Source organism: Oncorhynchus tshawytscha, linkage group LG33 (assembly GCF_018296145.1).
Source record: "Oncorhynchus tshawytscha isolate Ot180627B linkage group LG33, Otsh_v2.0, whole genome shotgun sequence".
In the NCBI taxonomy this organism is placed as follows: domain Eukaryota; kingdom Metazoa; phylum Chordata; class Actinopteri; order Salmoniformes; family Salmonidae; genus Oncorhynchus; species Oncorhynchus tshawytscha.
This window is the reverse complement of record NC_056461.1, coordinates 23,350,448-23,374,996: the sequence shown is the minus strand read 5'-3', so window position 1 is coordinate 23,374,996 and position 24,549 is coordinate 23,350,448. Positions and strand designations below refer to the sequence as shown.

Sequence of the window (24,549 nt, the reverse complement as noted above, 5' to 3'; positions counted from 1 at the left end):
AAAAGGCAGCTCTCAGGTGTATGTAAACTTCCCGACTTCAACTAGACACAGTTGAAGTCGGGAAGTTTACATACACCTTAGCCAAATACATTTAAACTTTGTTTTTCACAATTCCTGTCATTTAATCCTAGTAAAAATTATCTGTTTTAGGTCAGTTAGGATCACCACTTTATTTTATGAATGTGAAATGTCAGAATAATAGTAGAGAGAATGATTTATTTCAGCTTTCATTTCTTTCATCACATTCCCAGTGGGTCAGAAGTTTACATAAACTCAATTAGTATTTTGAAGCATTGCCTTTAAATTGTTTAACTTGGGCCAAATGTTTCGAGTAGCCTTCCATAAGCTTCCCACAATAAGTTGGGGAATATTGTCCCATTCGTCCTGACAGAGCTGGTGTAACGGAGTCAGGTTTGTAGGCCTCCTTGCTCACGCACACATTTTCAGTTCTGCCCACAAATGTTCTACAGGATTGAGGTCAGGGCTTTGTGATGGCCACTCCATCCGTCTGTCTCCTTCCTGAGCGGTATAATGGCTGCGTGGTCCCATGGTGTTTATACTTGCGTACTATTGCTTGTACAGATGAACCTTCAGGCATTTGGAAATTGCTCCCAAGGATGAACCAGACTTGTGGAGGTCTACAATTTTTTTTCTAAGGTCTTGGCTGATTTCATTTGATTTTCCCATGATGTCAAGGAAAGAGGCACTGTCTGAAGGTAGGCTTTGAAATACATCCACAGGTAAACCTCCAATTGACTCAAATGATGTCAATTAGCCTATCAGAAGCTTCTAAAGCCATGACATAATTTTCTGGAATTTTCCAAGCTGTTTAAAGGCACGGTCAACTTCGTGTATCTAAACTTCTGACCCACTGGAATTGTGATCCAGTGAATTATAAGTGATATAATCTGTCTGTAAACAATTGTTGGAAAAATGAAAGTAGATGTCCCAACTGACATGCCAAAACTATAGTTTGTTAACAGGAAATTTGTGGAGTGGTTGAAAAACGAGTTAATGACTCCAACCTAATTGTATGTAAACTTCCGACTTCAACTGTAATAGGCTACACTGCATCAGCGGTGGTTTAAGCATGTAAATCTTGGTTGGGGGGGTGGGGGGGGGATGCATGCCAGCAAAGCCACAACACTAAACAATACATTAATTGCACTATACCAGTGACCACATACTGTTAGGGCCTAACATAAAGCTGTGCCAATATCTTACCACTGCTAAACCTGGCTATCAGCGGAGCCTTGTCTGGCAGCGAAACAATTAATTCAGTCACATTTAATGCCTTTAAAAAAAGCATAGCTGATATGGCTGAGTTGCTTAAAAAATTTATAAACTATGGCATAAAGGGACGATAAGTGGATACGAGGCAATCCATCATTTCGATAAAGACAATGAGCGAGCTAGAACGGACGTAATGCTAGTCAATATAACAATTTGTTTAGCACCTTTGAAATGTACAGCGACAGAATTCAGAACATGGGCCGTTCTTAGTGTTCTCCCTGAACACCAAGTCAGAACCGTAAGATAAATAAAAGGTGGTATATATAAGCAAACTCTTACAATATTCGATGACTACATTTCTCTAAAACAGATTATGGGCTGCATGTCCACCACCAAATCAGAACAGTAGGCAAAATTAAGAGGAATAAATAGACCAAATTATTAGGGTGAGGCACATGGGCTACTAACATCTTACTACACAACATATATTTAGTGTTAGTTTCTTAGCTACAGTATACATATCTCCCTGGTATATTATATAATTTATGCAGCAGCATAAAATACATTTTTGGACTCACCTTGTTGTGCTGTGCTCACTTGAACCGGAAGGTGGTGTGGCGGTCCTTTGTGGGCAAAAAGACTTGGAAAAGAGCCCCTTAATCCCAGACCACAAAGCCACTGATTCCTTCCAAACCACTCATTGTTGAATTTCCAACTTGTGTAATATTTAAGTCGATTCGCACCGATAAGTTTTATAATTTCTCTTCATATGACAAGGAATTGCCAGTAGATTGTCAACTTGATTTATAACGATGCTAAGATTGAAAAATATGTTGACATGATCAGTCCAATCAAAGCTACTAGTAAGGCGGTGTTTAGAGGGTGAACTAACTTATTTGGCATTAAGACTGGTTTTACACACAACTTTCTGTCCAAACTGGGAGAGAGCGCAAGGACGGCTCAAGTCATGCAGGTTCAGGTAGGCTAAAACCACATTTCGTTGGTCGCATACACATATTTAGCAGATGGCATTGCGGATGTAGCAAAATGCTTATACAGGACAGTTATATTTAAAAAATTGAATTTGGGCCCAAATTCCCTTGCAAGTGGTCGAGAGAAACTGCGTTATGCCAGTGATGGTACCTTGCAATAATCAGTCTCATCTCATTGATCAAAACTCATGGGTTTTCACTTTGGGGTGAGGTGTGCTCTCTGGGAATTCACTACTTGCTGCACCTGGACGAAAAAAACTATTCTCACATTTACCTTAAGGGCAACACGCTAACCGCTGCACGTGTGCCAGAAAACAAATCCAAAATAATTGTGATTGGATGGCCCCCTGGTCTTGGCAGCACTTGCCTGTTAAATAAATTTGCCTCCCGCTTCCAGCCCTGAAGTACATCAGCCCCTAAAGCACAGCACGACATAGCAAAGCCAGAGGTTACCTGGAGTTGGGATATCAATGTTTTCCCAGTTCACCCCCTGAAGAATGTCTCCAGCTACATTGAGCTAAAGGCTGTACTGCCACCTGCTGGCCCAGAGTGTAAACAGGGGAACCCCTCACAATCCCAGAATCCTCTAAAACTAACTTGTCTGCCAATGAAATTAAGCACTAGTCAGGTTAAAGGCGTTATAAAGCTACAGTTTATATAGAGGTGCTAAAGTGAATGTGAAAATGTGTGTGCACAACATTTCTATGCTACTCTTAGAGCTGAGATGCAACAACTTCTCTTACTAGTGCATAACGGAAGTAATTGTCTAAGGGTGGTGTTTTTTCCTCTCTCCCCTCTGCTTTCTAAATGACCAAACATTTGAGCTGCCCTAACACTTGTGATGTAAGCAATAACAAACTTGGCATCCAACTCTGTGGTTAAATGGTATGGAAAAACTCACCTTCAGCAGTGGGGCGGGGAAATGGAGGCCCGGATGGGCACATGTGCTGTGAATTAGCTTTCGCGGGCAGGCTAGTTGTGGGAGTAACCTTAGAAACCATCAAGGGTGTTTCTGCATGGCTGCAGTCTGCAGTGCCTCGGGGGCTCAGTGACCCGGGTGCGAGTGGAGGAAGAAAGACAGCAGGCCGAAACCCACGCTCCCCCTCGCTCTCTCACCACACCAGTGGCCCCCAGGGAACCCTCACACGCACCTCCAACCAACCACCCTCTGTATGGCTTCTCTCCATCCTTCCATGTGAGTCTTCTCTCTCACTCTGCCTTTATGTAAGGCCTCTCACCCCTTTCCATGAACCCTCAGTTTTTCCCTCAGCAGCTTTCTTTCTCTCCATGTGGATGTCCTCTGTATGCCACTGAAAAAAGCAGCCACCTGTCTCAGTATGTTCATATTTGAGTGTCTCTCTCTCTAACTTGGTCTACATGTTAAGAGTCCTTTCTGTCTCACAAACACACTCCTCTCAATGCATCCACACTGCACATTAGAACATGGTCAGAGGATAATGCTCATTTCAGCCAGTTTATTCACACAGCACATACTACAGTGGGTAACGTATTTCAGAACATTCTACAGTGCAGTCACTTCTGACATTCTGAAACAAAACACTTTGTATCCTATCATCAGCAGTATATCAAAATAGTCACTACAAAAGTATAAATTAGGCCTACCGATAAGACAAATATGGTGGAATTAAAATAAGTTAAAATAAAAAAAATTGTAGTCTAGCAGAGTATAAAAAGTACAAACAATGACATGTTTCCATAAAATAAGACAAACAACATTGCTGCTCAATTAGAATTGAGAATAGTCTAAATTTCTGAAGGAGAAGGAAAGAATATTTGTTAGCCATCTTGTACTTACAGTGAACATTAGCATCTTGTTATACCCACCGGATAAAAACAAGACCTGCTTTCTGCGAAGCCATTAGTTAGTGGCAAAATATATATATTTTTGTCATCTGAATTCAGTTCTTTATAACAAACAGTATTTGAGTTGTGTGTATCAAAACCCTTGAAATGCTAGTTTATAAAAAGAGGTATGGCGTTATCAAACTGTACGCCTCATTTCTGCAACACTTGCTCCCTCTACTGACGTAAAACAGTTATTGTATTCGCATGCTGCTTGAAAGGAGGCTGAAGTTGCTCCTAGACACTGATCTGAGGTCAACTGCCTACGAGCAACTTCTGACCCCCTGAAACGGTTCTGTTTTAGAATAAACAGTCTGGCTTACACGATAGAATAGATCAGTCCTCTCATATTGATTGCATGCATATCTTTGTTATAAATTCTCACCCTACCAACAAAGTGTACGAGGCAAGTGTATAGTATTGGAGATCACCAAATCAACGACTGCATCTCCAGGAGAATTTACTGTTGGAAATTCTTATGTAAGATCTACAGGTTAAATCCCTCGACTATAGTTGTCAAAAAAAATACCACTTAAAAATGAAATCAATTTCAGTGGCATTATCTATATCCTACACTTATTATTTCATTATATTCATCATGTCGGACAAAATCATAGCCTTTAACTGTATGTCCTTGAGTTCTGGAGGTAAAAAAAGAACTCAGATGCTATGGACAGAGGAAAGTTAAGTCAACCATCTATACTGAATAGACATGTTAACAACATGTGTGTACCTAGGTGTGTGTGACACTCACTTCCAATATAGTACTGGTCTAGCTAGCCAGTTGGATTCCAACTTATTTGTGCAAGGCTTCACAAAGGCAACAATAGATTTCACAAACAACTCCCTAAATGAGAAAGTGGAGTGTGTCACTGAATAGAGGACTGACAAAACTCAAGTGCGGGGATGGATCAACCATGCCAAAAATGTTTACCCTACAAGAAAAATCAGTGCATGAATTAAAAGCATAAAACCATAATTGCCACACCAGCAAGTTTCTTTGGAATATTCGCTTCTGGATAAATGAATACATGGGTCTATATTTGATGTAAAAAGTACAAAACGACAAAATGAAGACTAAGAAAGACTAATATATCAGAAACGGACAAATATTATACATAAAGACATGGAGTTTGGTATAGTGAGACTGTCTTTAAAAACAACAAGGGTTAAAGAGAAGAGAACCTGTTTGCTCACAAACTATGTTTCCATCCAGTTTTTATGCGAGTAAAGTCATAGCGTATAAATAAAAAATCCTGACAACTGATGGAAACAGGAAGTTTCGGTACCATTTTATAAATGCTGACAGATAATTTGTTTGTTTGACATGGCGGGATCTTTCTGTGTCTGTAAAATGTATTATGCGAGAAATGGCAGTGGAAACGCCCTTATGCTCAAATATTTATAGAACAGCCATCATATCGAAGTACATTTGGAGTCACATGATGATATGGTGTGTGGTCCTCCCTCAATGACTCGGGAAACCACAGTTTATTAAACTACAGAATAAATTATTTATGATGAACTTCACAGGGTGGTGAAAGTGCCGATTCTGGTAACATGATGATCGATGCTTGACTGCCGTTTGACAAACATATTCTAATCCATAATAATCTCATGTAGGCTAGCCTACCCACACGGTATTTGATAGTTGTTGGCTAGATCGCACGTGCCAAGACCAGAGTAGGCACATTTGCTATTTAATGTAACAGTTTGTGTGACAAAACTGTAGAGTAGCTAGCTAAAGTTGGCCCTTTCCTACATTAGCCATGATGGACATCGAGATTTGGACTTGTGGATTTAATTCTCGGTAATGGCCAATGATTATAATGGTGATTCTGATCCAACCATTAATTCAATCATTGTTGTGCCCTTGGCCCGAGAGGATGGAAGTTCAATATGTAGCTAGATGTAGAAGGCTAATGTTAACTAGCTCACGTTGCCCAAGAATGGAAGTTAGGCTAGCGAGCAAGCATTTTAGCCAGGTAGCCTAGGACTACAAAAAAGTAGTGTGTACTGTATGACAGAGTGATAGACCGTTTCGTCAACAATAACGAGAGGAGGATGGCATTGGCGTTTCTCAACAAATAGGGAGAGTCAACATATTTTTCTACTTGTATGAACGTGCACACACACACATAAATCAGAGCCATGGACAGCCAAATTATATTTAGCTTACAGTGATTGGACTAAATTGTGAGTGGCGCAGCAGTCTAAGGACCTGCATCCCTACAGACCCGGGTTCGATCCCAGCCTGTGTCACAACCGGCCGTCCCATAGGCCGGTGCATAATTGGCCCAGCGTCGTCCGGGTTAGGAGGTGAGAGCTTTACTTTGCTCATCGTTTTCTAGCGACTCCTTATGGTGGGCAGGGCGCCTACAGGCTGACTCGGTTATCAGTTGAACGGTGTTTCCTCCTACACATTGGTGCAGCTGGCTCCCGGGTTAAGCGGGTGGGTGTTAAGGTTTGGCGGGTCTGGCTTCCCCAGTGATTTTACCCACGCACTGCTACTGGAGTTTTATTCTGTACATAAAAACTTATGTGAAAAAGTATATTTTCTGTGCATAAAACATCACACACTGATTTTTTATCTGTAACAAATCTGTTGTGGACACACCACTTGTGGGAAAATGCTCATTCTTTTAATGCATATTTTTGAATAATTGCATGAAAATCTGTCACCAATTGGATGAAAACACAGCTACTGACGGTTAAGTAGAGTTAAAATCTAGACGTATAATTTTCATTTGGAAAACAACAAATTGGTTGCCATCCCATCCCACTTTCTGGGAAGAGCAGTTTGATACTCCCATTCACTGAACAAAATTACACGCAAGATGTGAAGTGTTGGTCCCATGTTTCATGAGCTGAGATAAAAGATCACAGAAAATGTTCCATACGCACCAAAAGCTTAATTCTTGCAAATGTTGTGCACAAATGTGTTACATCCCTTTTAGTGAGCATTTCTCCTTTGCCAAGAGAATATATCCACCTGACAGGTGTGGCATATCAAGAAGTTGATTAAACAGCATGATGATTACACAGGCGCACATTGTGCTGGGGACAATAAAATGTGCAGTTTGGTCAAACACAATGCCACAGATGTCTCAAGTTGAGGGAGCATGCAATTGGCTGATTACAGAATGTCCCACCAGAGCTGTTGCAAAGAAAATGTGATGTTAATTTCTCTATCATAAGCCACCTACGTCATTTTAGAGAATTTGTTAGTCCGTCCAACTGGCCTCACAACCGCAAACCACGTGTATAGCGTTGTGTGGGCAAGCAATAAGCTGATGTCAACATTATGAACAGAGTGCCCCATGTTTACGGTGGGGTTATGTAGGGGCAGGCATAAGCTACGGACAACAAACTGCATTTTATCGAAAGCTATTTGAATGCACAGAAATAACGTGATGAGATCCTGAGGCCCATTTTCATGCCATTCATGAGCCGCCATCACCTTATGTTTCAGCACGGTAATGCACAGCCCCATGTCGCAAGGATCTGTACACAATTCCTGGACACTGAAAATGTCCCAGTTCTTCCCTGGCCTGCATACTCACCATACATGTCACCCACTGAGTACAGTGTGTTCCAGTTCCCACCAATATCCAGCAACTTCACACAGCCATTGAAGAGGAGTGGGACAACATTCCACAGGCCACAATCAATAGGCTGATCAACTCTATGCGAAGGAGATGTGTTGTGCTCTGGTCACACCAGATACAGACTGGTTTTCTGATCCATGCCCCTACTTTATTTTTTAAGGTATCAGTGATCAGATGTATATCTGTATTCCCAGTCATGAAAAATCGATAGATTAGGGCCTAATGAATTTATTTCAATTGACTGATTTCCTTATATGAACTGTAACTTAAAATTGTTGCATGTTGCGTTAATATTTTTGTTCAGTATAAAACAAATCTTCACAATCCGAATGTTTCAGTTGAAGATCTTGTACACATTTCTGGCTACAAGATGTTTCAAATATGGGGCATTGAACAATCCCATTTGTGCAAATTTTTTGGTGTGGAAGTGGAGGATTTGTTACATATTTTCTGGCATTGGGCCATAGTTTCCAACTTTTGGGCAAAAGTACAAGTGTTTACTCCCTGTTTTATACTATTGTGTTATATCTCCACAAAGAGTTAAATTGTGACTTAAGGGAGAGACTTAAGGGAGAGATGCAACACGATAAAGAATCTCTTGATTCTGCTGGGGAAGGTTTTCATTTTTTAAACTCAAAACCGATATGTTAGTATTAGATTCTTTCAAAATAACTGTCAAACAATATTATACACTGGGAGGATTTATTGCAAAAGAAAGTGGGAGGTCAAGATTTTACTGAGAAGTTGGACCAAATAACACATCAAGAGGGATGGGCCTGATTTCATAGACAAATGAAATGTGCTCCTGATAGCCAGTTATATGACAATGTGTCCACCACACCGAGGTAGTGGGGTGTTCTGGGGGAGGTGTGGCGGTTAGTCTCGGGGACCATGGATCTTTAGCTCCCACTTCCCTAATGTGGGATGGCTATTTGTAACGGCTGTCAATGGTATTACATGCCCACGATTGAACAAATTAAATAAAAGACAAGGAAAGAAAGGAAAGAAACCAAAAAATTAAATAATTTAAACAAATTACATCCATTAATAATACATTATGATTTCTTTTTGTTTTCTTCTTCAATGTCCACACTAGCTGTTCTCTCTTGGAATTTGGGGCCTTAATACTTCTATTAAACGTTCCTGCTGTCTTGATATCCTAGCAAGAAACCATATTAATATAGCAAAGTTCAAAGAAACACATCTGCTCAAAAAGGACACACATAGAAAAGAGAATTTGTAAAAAATGACTGCTTTTTCATCAGCCCCAAACAAAACTAAAAGGTGTAATTATAATATTGGGTAAAGGAGAAGACCAAGAAGGCAGAATTACTTTCCTTAAATGTATCCATAATGGAAAGAAAAATGCCTTAATGTGTATCCTCCAAATGCATATGATCCTAGGTTTTTTGATTCTCTGAACATATTGTTAGAATTAACTGATTTCCATGTTGTTATCGGGACAGAAGAACGTATTATGCCTGTTTGAGTGGAAAGTGTACTCCTCTGCTTTAGGATTATTTGCTCGCCAGGCATCAATGAGGTTGAAATCAGAGAGTATATGCTGGAGAGACCTGGTCTCATTGTACTTGTCTCGCATGTCTATAATTAAATAAGATATCAAACTTGGAAATGTTAACTGCGTTAGTGAGTTCTCAACAAACACTATTTTCAGACCAGGTAGCTATTACTCTTTCCAATGTCAAGACATAACTAAATTTACTGATAAGACAGAGAGCAGAATTTTGCCATCCATCGAGTTAGACTCAACCATTCCTTTCATGGTATTCGTCCCAGTCGTTTACTGGCCAACAAGCTATGGACTAATGATCAATTAGCTGACATAGCGACTATTGAATCTGAAACACGGGAATTACTGTCGGAACCCAAATTAATCAAATATTTTCCCACTTCTATAAAGAACTGTATACCTCGGATTATAAATCCACACCAACCCAGACCAACCCAAGTCCTTTCTAAAATAATTAAGAACACCTCTTCTATCAGAGGAACCCACCTCACTGGGAGCCCAAATGTCTTTCAGTAAACTCAAAAGGACATTGGGGCTAGCATGATCACCTGGATGGGAGGGTATTCCTCCTGAGGTCTAGTACAATTGTGGGAATCAATTAGGTCCACTATTGCTCGAAATGATTAACACAGCTGTTCACAAAGGTTCATTTGGGAGAGATGTGAATACAGCACTAATTTCACTTTAAGTTAAAAAAAAGGTAAGGATGCCTGCCAGTATTCTTCCTATCTTTGATAAACATAAATATTAAACGTTTTTTCCAAGATGCTGTCGTCCCATCTCGAGACTTACCCAAATTGGCCCACATGGGTTTGTTTAAGAACATTTATCCTTGGATAACCTCCCTCGACTATGACATATCTTCGATGCTCCTTGGGCTGTATTCTCTCTCCATGCAGGAAAAGCTTTTGATAGACCAGACATCTCTCTAAACTGAACAAAATCACGAGGGAAAGACGTAGGACTATCCCTACCAAACTTTAAATAGTATTTCCAGGCACTAGCATATCAACCCATCCTAAATTGTTTTAGACGACATTATTATTTTTCCCCTTGGCTGAATAGAGAGAAATATTGTCTCCCATTGCCATGGAAGAGGTGGTCTTCACAGATATACCCCTTAAACAATGTCAAGTATGCTTTGGTCCCATTATAGCTCACACAATTTCTATTTTGCGGCAGTTGTTAAACAACGCAACTAGGAATCAAAATGGCATGCTCCAATATATCACAAGAATGCCTTGCGATGGTCCAAATGGTCCAAATTTGGAATCCGTACCTTTACCGGTATCATGGACAGAAATGGTTTGAGAATATTCCAAGATTTGAGATATACACATACCAGGCAACTCTTCTATTCTTTTGTACATTTTTTTCTTCTTACAACTTAGGTCAGCTATGCTGGCGTAAGAAGTCCCTTGGGAAACCCAACTACTGAACCATCCAATGATGGGACTTATAAATAAATGATCTGGGCTCTGGAAAGGACTGATCTCTATAATATATAAACAACTTGGAAAGCTCATTCTGAGCTAGCCATTAAAAAAACGTATTGTTCGACAGATCTAATTGAATCTGACTAACGAACAGAACATGGAAAAATATGACCTACACAAACCATTCATTTATACATTTTAAGTTTGTTCACAGACTAATCACCAAGGATGCGTTTTATGATAAAATTGGCCCCAACTCCCAACTGTTCACTGTGTCCCCTAAATCAGTTAGGCACATTTTTCAAATTATGTGAGAGTGCCCTGCAGTTAAATGTGCAGCAATGTAAATATTCAATGCTTTGCATCTATTACGTTACTTAACAACGATAGCTCCTTGAACCTCTCAATAAGAGATGATTAACTGCTGGCAGGCAGCATTGCCGCAAAAAAAAACTGTTGTGTCTTAGATGGCAATCACCTCACTCTCCCAATTCTCCAGTGGATACATTTACTGTTAGAAGCTCTAACAGAATTATCCACAGCGAGAATGAATGGTGCTAATCAAGGAACAATTGAGGCCTGGACAAATATACTTGACTCTAAAGAATAATCTTAGCTAACGCCTTAATACATACAAATAAAATGTAGAAAGCCCAACACATATACAAAATAATAAATTATAATAAATTGGATAGATTGTCTGTGTGTGCCATTCAGAGGGTGAATGTACAAGACAACATTTTGAAGTGCCTTTGAACGGGGTATGGTAGTAGGTGCCAGGCACACCGGTTTCAGTGTGTTAAGAACTGCAACGCTGTTGTATTCACGCTCAACATTTTCCTGTGTGTGTCTCAAGAATGGTCCACCATCCAGAGGACATCCAGCCAACTTCACAACTGTGGAAAGCATTAGAGTCAACATGGGCCAGCATCCCTGTGGAATGCTTTCGACACCTCTGGTCACCTGGAGGGGGGAGTGCTGACTGATGAGCAAACCTAGTTTCCAGGTGTGGGGAGTTGGATGGAAACATGGTTTCCAGGTGTGGGGAGTTGGATGGAAACATGGTTTCCAGGTGTGGGGAGTTGGATGGAAACATGGTTTCCAGGTGTGGGGAGTTGGATGGAAACATGGTTTCCAGGTGTGGGGAGTTGGATGGAAACATGGTTTCCAGGTGTGGGGAGTTGGATGGAAACATGGTTTCCAGGTGTGGGGAGTTGGATGGAAACATGTTGGCTGGGTGGGGTTGGAGGCTCACTTCATGTATGTTCTCTTTTCCTCTTTCTATTGAATTTATTATTACTAAAATATATATAGCAATCAGGCCGACGAGTTCCTAATCACACCCACCCCAACCATCAAGTCATTCAGTATAGTCACTCAGTAACAGATCACTCCAATGGCACCATTGTCCAGAACGGATCTGATGCCAGGCCATACACAACCACCGAAGGCCAATCTTCCTCCTTTAGTCCTTCAAAGGGCTACTAAAGCCAGACAACTACAAGCCATTGAAGAAATTGTAAAAAGACGGCAGTTTGATAACATAGTAAAGGCATGAAATTGACTTTGACACATAAGGGTCAGAAGTGATACAGTGAAAGCGAGATCTTTAAGGGCCAAAGAATAACAGCGGTTACTAATAACAGCGGTTACTAGCTAGCACCAGACGCAACACCCCTTACTTACTACCCTTGTCATTTATCCTATCAATTTTAAAAGCAATTCAACCCCTGATAATACATTTTTTCTTTGTTGCATTTGGCACTAACCACAGTTTGATCAGCATCTTGAGAAGATCGCACTATGGGTTCTGCTATCCCGCTGTAGAAAGTCTGTGTAGTCATTGGTGGGTCGGTCTAGGACAGTCGAGCTATGGTCGTGGTTCGGTCAGCCTTATTGGTCGGACCGTAACATTCAGGCCATGTTGGAGCGCAGGAAGATGAGTTTGTTCATCTCCTCGGCGGTGACCTGCTGCCTCCTCTTCATGGCCAAGCTCTGTTCACAGACGCTCACACACTCGCTGCGGACACCCACAGCGGGCACGGCCAGCAGCCACAGTGCCAGGCGTGCCAGTTTGGGGTAGCGGTCGCCCACAGTGGTGCTCCAGTAGTGGAAGAGGTCTGGGTTGGTACCCTGGAGGAGCGGTTCAGCCAGATACTGGAACACCTCCTGTCTCACCTGGGTCTGGCATTCATCTGACGACGCCTCACCCGACGACACGGCTACTACACCTCTGGCATTCACCCCACCCCTGGGGACGTCCACGCGGAGCCGTTTGAGTGTTGAGGGTCCATCCACATCCTCACCTCCGGACCCCCCACCGTCGCGGGCGTCTGTGGCCATCTCGCAGGCGTGGGCGATGATCTCCTCTTGCTGGTAGGCTGGGACAGGACGCAGCTTCAGCTGGGGGTCCAGCACCATGGCTACCTGGTGGGCTTTCTCCACCTTGAAGTTCTCCTTAAGAGCTTCCAGAAAGTAATGGCAGAGCTTGCTGGAGGTCCCCACTTCCCCAGCCTTGGAGGTGAACAGTTTCTCCAAGCGCAGGTAAACAGGTAGCACCTGTTGCAGGGTTGGCCTCCTCTGGCTGCTGAGTTCCAGGGCGGCCAGGCGCAGAGGGGCCAACAGGCAGGTCAGTGTCCCTAGAAGGTGCTTGTTGAGGCCCTGCAGTGTGGAAGCCGTGGCCTTGCTCCTCCCATACGCCTCGAAGATCTGCTCAAAGTGGGAGTGCACCTGAAGGAGGGCCTCAGCCATGCGGTCCCAGCAGGGAGGAGTGGGGCTGAGCCCAGGGGGAGTGGAGGGGTTAGACATGCCCTCATCCGTGGCGGCGCTGGTGGACAAGAGGCTGGTGGAGGCGGCGATGTCGTGGCAGGCAGCCAACAGCTCAGCCAGCTCGTGGAGCCCCCTTGCCTGCAAGCTGTGCTTCCCCAGCACCGCTTGAACCACAGCACTCAACGAGCACCCGGCACACCGCAGGCACACCCTCCTCCGCCCACCTCCACCCAGCGGCAAGCCCCCCACCCCCACCCGCGGCTCAGTCACGTACACCGTGCGGATGTCTGACATGACGAACTCCGACAGCACGTTCTGTGTCCACTGGTGCACCTGCTCTGGCGCCTCCCTCAGGTCTGCTTCCTTGACTCCTAAAACATAGCGCTTGAGCCTGGACCCCTCCACCTGGTAGGCTGTCAGCACTAGGCAGGCATCAGGTCCCACTGTCTGGGAGTGGCAGGTGACAGCAATGCCCAGGTAGGAGTTGGAGCCTAGGGCGCAAGTCACCTTCACCTTGACCTGGTTGTACATGCGGGGAAGCTGGCGTAGGGCCAGAGAGCTCATGTTGCCCAGGGCGTCGCGGGTGGAGTAGGCACCGTGGCGGGCACCCGTGTCCACCAGGGTCTGGGCTAGCTTCAGGAAGTCCTTGCTGTTGAGCATGTTGAGCATGCCCAGGTCTGTACACATCACCCTCAGGAGACGCTCGGCTACCTGTTGCCTTTCCTTCTCCGGTAACCCACCACTGTTCTCTGTGGAGAGAGAGGAATGGGAGAGATGCAGTGAGAGTGAGGAGGAGAGAGGGAGAGGAGATGGGATAAAGAGAAAAATAGACGAAAACTATGGGAAAGGGAGGTAGAGATAGGAGAAAGAGTTTAAGCAAGAGAGATAAAGTATGTATTCATAGGCAGTGTGGCCAAAGTGTGTTTATTAGGGTGTCCAATCAAACACGCATATTTTGACAAGGGGGTAAAATAATCACGTCTCTATCATAATCCATTCAAAAGGTTATTGGAGATTTGGCCAAAATGAAGGTGACTAAATCAATGGAGACCAGAGGAAAAAAGTGGCAATTAATCAGGATTATGGCATTGCGTCACATAGCATTCTCACACAGCATCCAGCCTAACTGACAGGCTAACTGACAGGCTAACTGACAGGCTTAACATAGAACACATCATCTTTCTTCTGGAATCCGGAGGACATAAAACAATATAGGAGGTAAGATGGATATTGATTTTGAGACGTCATGCATTTTTATATTTTAGTATACGCTTTTCATATTAAATTCCTGTTCTGTTCAGAAGATTTCTTACAAAAACAAGCCTCTCTCTGACATGTCAACGGAGCACTGAGCATACTGCAAGCTTTTCACTTGCAAAGCCTTTTACATTTAATTTAGATTGTGCCATGCTAATTTTGATTTTTGCGACCTACAGAAACAACTTTGCAGACTACAACCACAACATGTAAAATCCTCAAAAGTTTCTGCAAAAGAAATGGCACCGCTCTGTCAACAGAGCTTGGTGCTTATCATCGGATTTATTAGGTTACGAAATACGAATCATGTTCTGGTAAAATGTATTTTATAACACAAGTGAAATTTCATCACCATAGCACATTTTCAAGAGTGGGTGGAAACCCTGTTTATTCATAGGCAGCATTGACTAGAACAGCAATATTGAATGATTCGTAGCCTACTCACGGTTGATGGAGTGTTTTCTCTGTGCAGCCTGGGATTGAGCCTGTATCTGGACTTGAACTATTTGAGCTTGGGCCTGATGCTGGGGCTGGGGGGACCTCCATAACTGGTCCTGTGAGGCTGGGCCCGGTGATGTGTTTGGAGACTCCCCTTTGGTATGCTTTTCATTATCCGCTGAGGGGAAACAGACAGAAGGTCAGTTAACTGTTAAGCTACGGTTACACTATCTAACCGCTACAAGCTACAGAGGGATAGCTAAAGGCTAATAGCTAAAGTGTTAGTAATTGGTTAATTGTTATAGGGCCATATACACTGAACCAAAATATAAACGCAACATGTAAAGTGTTGGTCCCATTCAGGAGCTGAAATAAAAAATCCCAGAAATGTTTCATATGCACAAAAAGCTTGTGCACAAATTTGTTTACATCCCTGTTAGTGAGCATTTCTCCTTTGCCAAGATAATTCATCCACCTGACAGGTGTGGCAAATCAAGAAGCTGATTAAACAGCATGATCATTACACAGGTGCACCTTGTGCTGAGGACAATATTGACCACTTTAAAATGAGCAGTTTTGCCACAACACAATGCCACAAATATCTCAAATATTGAGGGAGTGGGCAATTGGCATGCTGACTGCAGGAATGTCAAACAGAGCTGTTGACTGAAAAGTGAATGTTACTTTTTCTACCATAAGCTGCCTCCAATGTCATTTTAGAGAATTTGGCAGTAAGTCCAACCGGTCTCACAACCGCAGACCACGTGTAACCAAGCCAGCCCAGGACCTCCACATCCGGCTTCTTCAACTGCGGGATTGTCTGAGGGCGTGCTGAGGAGTATTTCTGTCTGTAATACAGCCCTTTTTATGGTAAAAACCCTTTCGGATTGGCTGGGCCTGCCTTCCCAGTGGGTGGGACTGGCTGCCAAGTGGGTGGGCCTGTGCCGTCCAAGTCCCACCCATGGATTAAGGCCTAATGAATGTATTTCAGTTGACTGATGACCTTTAATGAACTGCAGCGTATACTTCCAGAGGGTTAGCTAAAAGCAGAGGGTTAGCTAAAAGCAGAGGGTTAGCTAAAAGCAGAGGGTTAGCTAAAAGCAGAGGGTTAGCTAAAAGCTGAGGGTTAGCTAAAAGCTGAGGGTTAGCTAAAAGCTGAGGGTTAGCTAAAAGCTGATGGTTAGCTAAAAGCTGATGGTTAGCTAGTGGCTAACAGTTAGATGGGGTTAGTAAACAACCAATAATTAACCAAAAGAATAGGTACACATAAAACTACAGGGGTGACAATGGTCATAACACAAATAAAGTGCATAATAAATGTAATATGTAAAACATTTGATGTGTGATATATATCTTAACCTTATCGTGTGATATACAGCAGCTGTTTGTGTCAAACTATTCCAAAATGAAGGTGTAGTTTGAAAGAATATCAAAGTACTTTAAGAATCCAAAGTATCAAGCCATTAACAAGTGTAGAATTCAACTTCAACTTGGACTGAGACCAACTTGATCAAGCTGAAAGCTTGCCTCCCAGCCATTTGACGACTACACTCCATGAGTAGAGCCAGTCGGGTATATCTCCCTGTAGGTGCAGGTAACTCACCAGCGTGGGACTGCATGTGCTCCAGCAGGTTGTTGTAGAACTGGAACGGGATGCCACAGGCGCCACATGTGTAGGGTTCTAGAAACACAAGAACCAGAATGAGGCTTCCCGTAGCATAAGAAAGAGCACATCCACTGTAGACCTGTCCAGTCTATTCCCGGTGCGTCGCTAGATCTAGGTCACTGCTGGCAAGTTTAATTTTACCGCATATAAAAATACAGGGACATGTTCAACCTACTTAATTTAATATTTTATTATCTATGTATGCCATTTAAGGGTGACTGTGTCTTCCTACCTAGTGACATTGTCTCTGTCGGTTTGTCTTTGGGGTTCTAGCAGCATTAGGTCCTGATTGTTGTGAAGCACTTTGTGGCTAATTTATTTGGTAAAACTTCATTTGATTGCATAGGTTTTTCATGACATTTTCCCACCTGGCTTGTCAATTGTAACAGGTTATTGTTGAAGGGCACAGAATCATTATGCCCAGCTGGGGTAAAGTATGGGTCAGCAAAAAAAGTCCCTCATGTCATGACACCACTTAAAACAGTCATCCAACACCTAGTCTCTTCCATTCGCCATGGATTAACCTGCCTAAATTCAACCCTTCACATCAAGTACTACAGGGTCACAAACACTGCCTAAATGAAGGTGCAAGTGTGACAAGCCCAAATGAACAGGGTAAAATGACGAGTAGGAAAATATCACTGGCAGCAGCTGTTTCTCATTATGGTCAAAATAAACAAAATGGAGGGGGTGAAATTTGTTTGTGTTTGCAGGCAGGCAGGCAGGTAGAGAGAGGAGTGGACTCACTCTGTGACGCAGGGAACGAACCGGTCACCAGGGGGCTTGGAGTACCTAATTGAGAGGAAGTGAGTGACATCCGACTCAGACACACTGCATTGGTTTTCAGATCAAATTCCCTACCCTTTCAGAGTGTGCACTTTCTCTCCTCCCCTTGTGGATTTAAAAGCATTCGATTGATGTAGGCATTGGCTAGACAGGATGTTTCCACTACATTTCCTAGACCAATCCATTATTTTTTTATCCACAAGGGGGAGCAAACGAGTGTATACTTCAGGAAGCAGGGTAGAGAATCAGACTACAGCCTTGATTTGAATGTGGTTATATGCTTGGACTCTAAGCCAATGTTTCCCAACCCTGGTCCTCAAGTACCCCCAACAGTACATAGTTTCGTTGTAGCCCTTGACAAACACTCTCAACACACACTCATTCAACTCATTGAGAGTTTGATGATTAGTTGACAAGTTGAATCAGGTGTGCATGTCCAGAGTTCTAATAAAACGGTGTACTGTTGGGGGTACTCGAGGACATGGGTTGGGAAACACTGCACTAAGCCACCAACACTCACATTTCTGCCTGATTCACTCTCCATCTACCTCCATGTTCTACCCAGGTCTCAGTAAGAACACATTGTCTCCCTATGTATTGACATTCACAGCTAATGATTGTCAGAGTTGCCCAACTGAAAATATACTGCACTGTGCAGAGAGACATTCATAAAATGCACAAGTATATAGCTAATGAGAAGCGCCTCAGTGCTCACCGCTTGAGTTCTGGGAACTGTTGGTGTCCACCAAGCTGGACTGGGTTTTGCTCTCTATTTTCCGACTGAAGGGACTGTCTGTGGAATATATCAAATCAAATTGTATTAGTCACATGCTTGGTAAACAACTGGTGTAGACTAACAGTGAAATGCTTACAGTGAAATGGGCCCTTCCCAACAATGCAGAGAGAAAGAAAAGAAAGAGAAATAATAGAAAAGTAACACACTAAATTTAAAAAAAGTATGAATAAATACAGTTTTAACTGACAACACCCAAAGAAAACCCATTGCGCTCTCCAAAAAGGTTTCTTACTTGGTGAGTAAAAACAGTCCAGATACACACACAAAAAAAAAATTATTTTTATTTTTGAGTGTAGACCTCTGACATGGGTGAAAAACAAGTGGCTACATAACGTATCATACAATAATGGTGGATAATGATGCAATATCTGCTTTCTGAAGTCCATACCATTCTGATCCAGTGAAATGACCATCATGGGTACTGCATATGGAGTGTCACCTTGGGATGATTCATTGCTTTTTCGTCACCGGATTCAATTAAAAAGGGAATATTCACCCATAGCATTTGAATAGGAGTCCTACTACTCCTGTCCACCATCTCCTTTGACCCATTATTCTGTGCTAGAGGAGTGTGTCAAGCTTTAAATAGCTCTGCTTAGACAGACTAGTCAGTGGAGACAGAGGAACTGATCAGGTGAGAGATATGACAGACAAGACGAGCGAGGGAGTGCTTCGGATCACAGCAGAGAAAGTTGAGACAAAACGATCTGCGGGAGGAGGTTGTAGCCTTGCTTTACAGTGATATCACAATGTTACATAACGACAGTTAGGGTTTGAACCTGCCCACTTCATTATAAACTCTCCGATCCATTTTAAGGTCTAAAAGTTTACATCTTTAAGTGGTTTGGGACACCTTCTTTGGTTGTCACTCTATATACATTCACATCCTAGCTCAGTTGTCCATACCGGTTTCTAATTTAGTGGCACTGTACTTGCTGATGTCCATGTTTCCACCCACACTGCCACGTGACCGAGGCGACTTCATATTATCGAAGGACCAATCTGTGGGTAGAGAGTTGTGTCAGTACCATCAAATAAATAAGTGCCAACTTATCTACCTACTTTAACTGAACTGATGACCTAACACAGGTGACGAGAGTTTGAGAGGTTAGACTACAACAGATGACTAGTCCCTTCCGTAGACCTGTGAGATGACTTACTCGTTGGTTGGTGAAGAGCCACATGTTCCTGGTATGGGTTGAAGTACTTGTACTGCTTCCCACAGAACTCACACACGTAGCTCCCAGTTTCTGTGGGAGAAATTGACAAAAGTTACTCAAAATGTCACATTACTTGCATTCAATAAAAATAACTTCCTGTAATGATAGAAGAACAACATGTGTAGCATCTCTGGTGGTTCCCTGAAATGGTTCCCTTCATTTTCAGTGCTGGGGGAAAATGAGCCTGAATTATTCCCCAAATCTAATCATATTGTATTACGCTCATAATGGGATATAATCTACTAATATCTATCCTCAGAGCCAAATACATTGCATCCATGAGCTAAAGCACTACATGCTAAAACTAATAACATTGCCTTAACACACTGCAAAAGGATGGATTTCAGATACATAAATCAACCACTTTGCAGTATACACTGACTGTACAAAACACAGATGATAGACTGACTAGGCGAAAAGCTATGATCCCTTATTGATGTCACCTGTTAAATCCACTTCAAAATCAGTGTAGATGAAGGGGAGGAGACAGGTTAAAGAAGAATTTGTAGGCCTCGAGACAATTGAGACATGGAAGGTGTATGTGTGCCATTCAGAGGGTGAATGGGCAAGACAAAAGATTTAAGTGCCTTTAAACGGGGTATGGTAGTATGTGCCAGTTTTTCTCACGCAAGTTTTCCATGTGTATCAAGAATGGTCCACCACCCAAAGGACATCCAGCCAACTTGACATAACTGTAGGAGGCATTAGAGTCAACATGGACCAGCATCCCTGTGGAACACTTTCGACACCTTGTAGTCCATGCCCCCGACTAATTGAGGCTGTTCTGAGGGTAAAAGGGGGTGCAACTCAATATTAGGATGGTGTTCCTAATGTTTTGTACACTCAGTGTATATCTCGCACTGTATGGTGCGCCCAATAGCAAAACCCAAATCTGCCAAGCAACAGCAGACCAGCATGCAGCGCAGCCTTACTTGGTCCCATTTTCTGGAATGGTTCCACTGGCGGCTCCTCCTTGAGGTCTTCCACAGGTCCTAGAACCACCTGCTCATATGGGTCTGGGGGTAGAGGGGGAGACCAAGAGCGATATGGAGGAAGGGGTCAAGGGTACTTTCTTTAGAGCAGCAGTAGCCGTGGAAGTGAAGGTTCAATCAAAATTGCTTAAGAGCTACAATTACATTATTATTACAAATATCAGCCCTGTGACTGGCTAGTTTCCTGTTTTAAGCATTTGAGATCTTCCTTTTACTAGGGACTTTACATGCTCAACTTCCAAGGAATTCATTAACAAAACCAAACTTTTATGGAACTGCAAGTCAAGTCAACATCGCCACGGAGACAGAACAAGTTCCCATTTGAATTCAAAAACAGACACCGAATAGAAAAGGCCTAGTAGGAACAAAAAAAATGGAAAGTAAAAGGAGGAGAAGAGAGGTTAGGTAGGCGAGTCCATTACCGTCAACAGCATGCAGGTCACGATGCTCCTGGAAGCAGCTGTAGTACTTGTATTTCTTCCCGCAGATGTCACAGGAGTAGCGGAAGCTATCTGCGGCACACACAACGATGTCACAACCCACTAGTCACTGCCTAGCTCACAGCAGTCATTTCTTTCAGTTCTCAATAAAGGTATAAAAACAGTGAATGGTTTTTTTTCTTCGTGTTGTTGGTCCGTCGACTTTGCTTTTGTGCAGTGTGGATTATTCCATGTCGTACAGGAAGAAGATTGTTGAGATGTGACCTATTCCCTTACTGGGAGAATTATCAAGGTGGTGTTGTGGAGAGAATGGTGCAGGTCAAAAACATATGGTTTGTAGCTACAGAGCCTTCAGAAAGTATTCACACCCTTGACTTTTTCCACATTTTGTTGTCTTACAGCCTGACTTTAAAATAGATTAAAATGTGATTTTATCATCACTGGCCTACACACAATACTCCATAATGTCAAAGTGGAATAGTGTTTTTAGACATTTTTACAAATTAATAAAACATTTTAAAGCTGAAATGTCTCGAGTCAATAAGTATTACACTCCTTTGTTATGGCTAGCCTAAATGAGTATAAAATGTGCTTAACAATTCACATAATAAGTTGCATGGACTCACTGTGTGTGCAATAAGTGTTTAACATGATATCTGAATGACTACCTCATCTCTGTACCCCACACATACAAGTATCTGTAAGGTCCCTCAGTCGAGTAGTGAATTTCAAACACAGATTCAACCACAAAGACCAGGGAGCTTTTCCAATGCCAAAGAAGGGCACCTATTGGTAGATGAAAAAAAAGATGAAAAAAAAAAAAAAGCAGACATTGAATATTCCTTTTAACTTGAAGTTATTTAGTTCACATTGGATGGTGTATCAATACACCCAGATGCTAGAAAAGATACAGGAGTCCTTCCTAACTCAGTTGTCAGAGAGGAAGAAAACCACTCAGGAATTTAACCTTGAGGCCAATGGTGACTTAAACAGTTATAGAGTAATGGCTGTGATTGGAACATTTTTTGGATGGATCAACAGCATTTTAGTTACTCCACAATACTAACCTAACTAACGGACACAGTGAAGGAAGCCTGTACAGAATACAAATATTTCTAAACATGCATCCGGTTTGCATTAAGGCACTAAAGTAAAACTACCAAAAATGTGTCAAAGAAATTAACTTTATGTCCTGAATACAAAGCGTTGTGTTTGCCACAAAAATATCAAGAGGACAACTCTTCATATTGTTGGAAACTAATTTGATTTGAGCCCGTTCTATTATGTTTAAAATGATATAAGTGGCCTAGAAGTAGTGATTACTATGTTATGGGGCGGCAGGTAGCGTAGTGGTTAGAGCATTGGGCCAGTAACTGAAAGGTTGCTGGATCGAATCCCCGAGCTGACAAGGTAAAAAATCTGTTGTTCTGCCCCTGAACAAGGCAGTTAACCTGGTAGGCCATCATTGTAAATAAGAATTTGTTCTTCACTGACTTGTGTAGTTAAAAGGTTACATTATTTGTTTTAAATATGGGTTAGAGAGAATGATCGACACTGAACAAAATTTTTAAATGCAACAATTTCAAAGATTTTTTACTCAGTTACAGTTCACAAGGAAATCAGTCAATTTAAATAAATTCATTAGGCCCTAATCTAGGGATTTCACAACTGGGAATACAGATATGCTTCTGCTGGACAAAGGTACCTTAAAAAAAAAAAAAAGATAGGCGCGTGGATCAGAAAACCAGTTAGTATCTCGTGTGACCACCATTTGCCTCAAGCAGCACGACATCTCCTTCGCTTAAAGTTGACCGCGCTGTTGATTGTGGCCTGTAGAACGTTGTCCCACTCCTCTTCAATGGCTGAGTGGAGTATCAGCCATTAACTGGAACACGCTATCATCCCAAAAATGCTCAATGGATGACATGTCTAGAAGTATGCAAGCCATGGAAGAATTGGGATATTTACAGCTTCCAGGAATTGTGTACAGATCCTTGTGTGCATTATCATGTTGAAACATGAGGTAATGGATGAATGGCACGGCAATGGGCCTCAGGATCTTGTCAAAGTATCTCTGTGCATTCAAATTGCCATCAATAAAATGCAATTGTGTTCATTGTCCGTAGCTCATGCCTGCCACCGCGGGAAACTCTGTTCACAACATTCACATCAAACTGCTCGTCCACACCACACACACTGACAGCTCCCTGGTACAGTTGAAACAGGGTTTCATCTGTGAAGAGCACACTTCTCCAATAAGTCAGTGGCCACCGAAGGTGAGCATTTGCCCACCGAAGTCGGTTAAGACCCTGGTGAGGACAACAAGCATGCAGATGAGCTTCCCAGAGACGGTTTCTGACAGTTTGTGCAGAAATTCATTGGTTGTGCAAACTAGGCTTGTCCCAAACTTGCTTTGTTCTTTCAACTAATCAATTGATAGAAATTGCAATTGTGTATTTTCCCCCCATATAGTCACACCATGTGTTTTAATCAAATCAACTATATGTAGGCTACTGAGCTTGTCTGGTGCGTCAAGCACATGTTGATTAAATCAACTAGACACACAAATGACATGAGGCTGCCAGAGATCAAGATAGCCTAACCAGAAGGGGAAAACAAAAAGAATGTTCCCAACCCTCTTCCTCCTGCTGCTGCAGCTGGCCTTCGCAGATTCTGCTGTTACGCTACTAAAAGGCTACACTTAGGGGTCAGCAACCTTTTTTTATTCTCCTTCCATGATATCATGGCAGTCCTGCTCCTCTTCCATGATATCATGGCGGTCCTGCTCCTCTTCCATGATATCATGGCGGTCCTGCTCCTCTTCCATGATATCATGGCGGTCCTGCTCCTCTTCCATGATATCATGGCGGTCCTTCTCCTCTTCCATGATATCATGGCGGTCCTTCTCCTCTTCCATGATATCATGGCGGTCCTGCTCCTCTTCCATGATATCATGGCGGTCCTGCTCCTCTTCCATGATATCATGGCGGTCCTTCTCCTCTTCCATGATATCATGGCGGTCCTTCTCCTCTTCCATGATATCATGGCGGTCCTTCTCCTCTTCCATGATATCATGGCGGTCCTTCTCCTCTTCCATGATATCATGGCGGTCCTTCTCCTCTTCCATGATATCATGGCGGTCCTGCTCCTCTTCCATGATATCATGGCGGTCCTTCTCCTCTTCCATGATATCATGGCGGTCCTTCTCCTCTTCCATGATATCATGGCGGTCCTTCTCCTCTTCCATGATATCATGGCGGTCCTTCTCCTCTTCCATGATATCATGGCGGTCCTGCTCCTCTTCCATGATATCATGGCGGTCCTTCTCCTCTTCCATGATATCATGGCGGTCCTTCTCCTCTTCCATGATATCATGGCGGTCCTTCTCCTCTTCCATGATATCATGGCGGTCCTTCTCCTCTTCCATGATATCATGGCGGTCCTTCTCCTCTTCCATGATATCATGGCGGTCCTGCTCCTCTTCCATGATATCATGGCGGTCCTTCTCCTCTTCCATGATAT

At 42.7% G+C, this 24,549-nt stretch overlaps 1 protein-coding gene across 2 annotated transcripts in view; it reads right to left on the bottom strand.

Annotated features, from left to right (window-relative positions):
- Positions 1–11,833: 11,833 nt before the first annotated feature.
- LOC112233500 (zinc finger protein 618) overlaps positions 11,834–24,549 on the bottom strand; it is a 45,357-nt gene continuing 32,641 nt past the window's right edge. For both annotated transcript variants that reach the window (XM_042311334.1, XM_024401170.2), the window contains 9 exons: positions 21,010–21,099; positions 20,528–20,611; positions 19,536–19,625; positions 19,282–19,377; positions 18,295–18,372; positions 17,541–17,585; positions 16,731–16,808; positions 15,135–15,305; positions 11,834–14,181 (listed from right to left, as the gene is read on the bottom strand). In XM_042311334.1, coding sequence (XP_042167268.1) covers positions 12,578–14,181; positions 15,135–15,305; positions 16,731–16,808; positions 17,541–17,585; positions 18,295–18,372; positions 19,282–19,377; positions 19,536–19,625; positions 20,528–20,611; positions 21,010–21,099 — 2,336 coding nt within the window. In that variant the 3' untranslated portion in view covers positions 11,834–12,577. The remainder of the gene's footprint in view (positions 14,182–15,134; positions 15,306–16,730; positions 16,809–17,540; positions 17,586–18,294; positions 18,373–19,281; positions 19,378–19,535; positions 19,626–20,527; positions 20,612–21,009; positions 21,100–24,549) is intronic.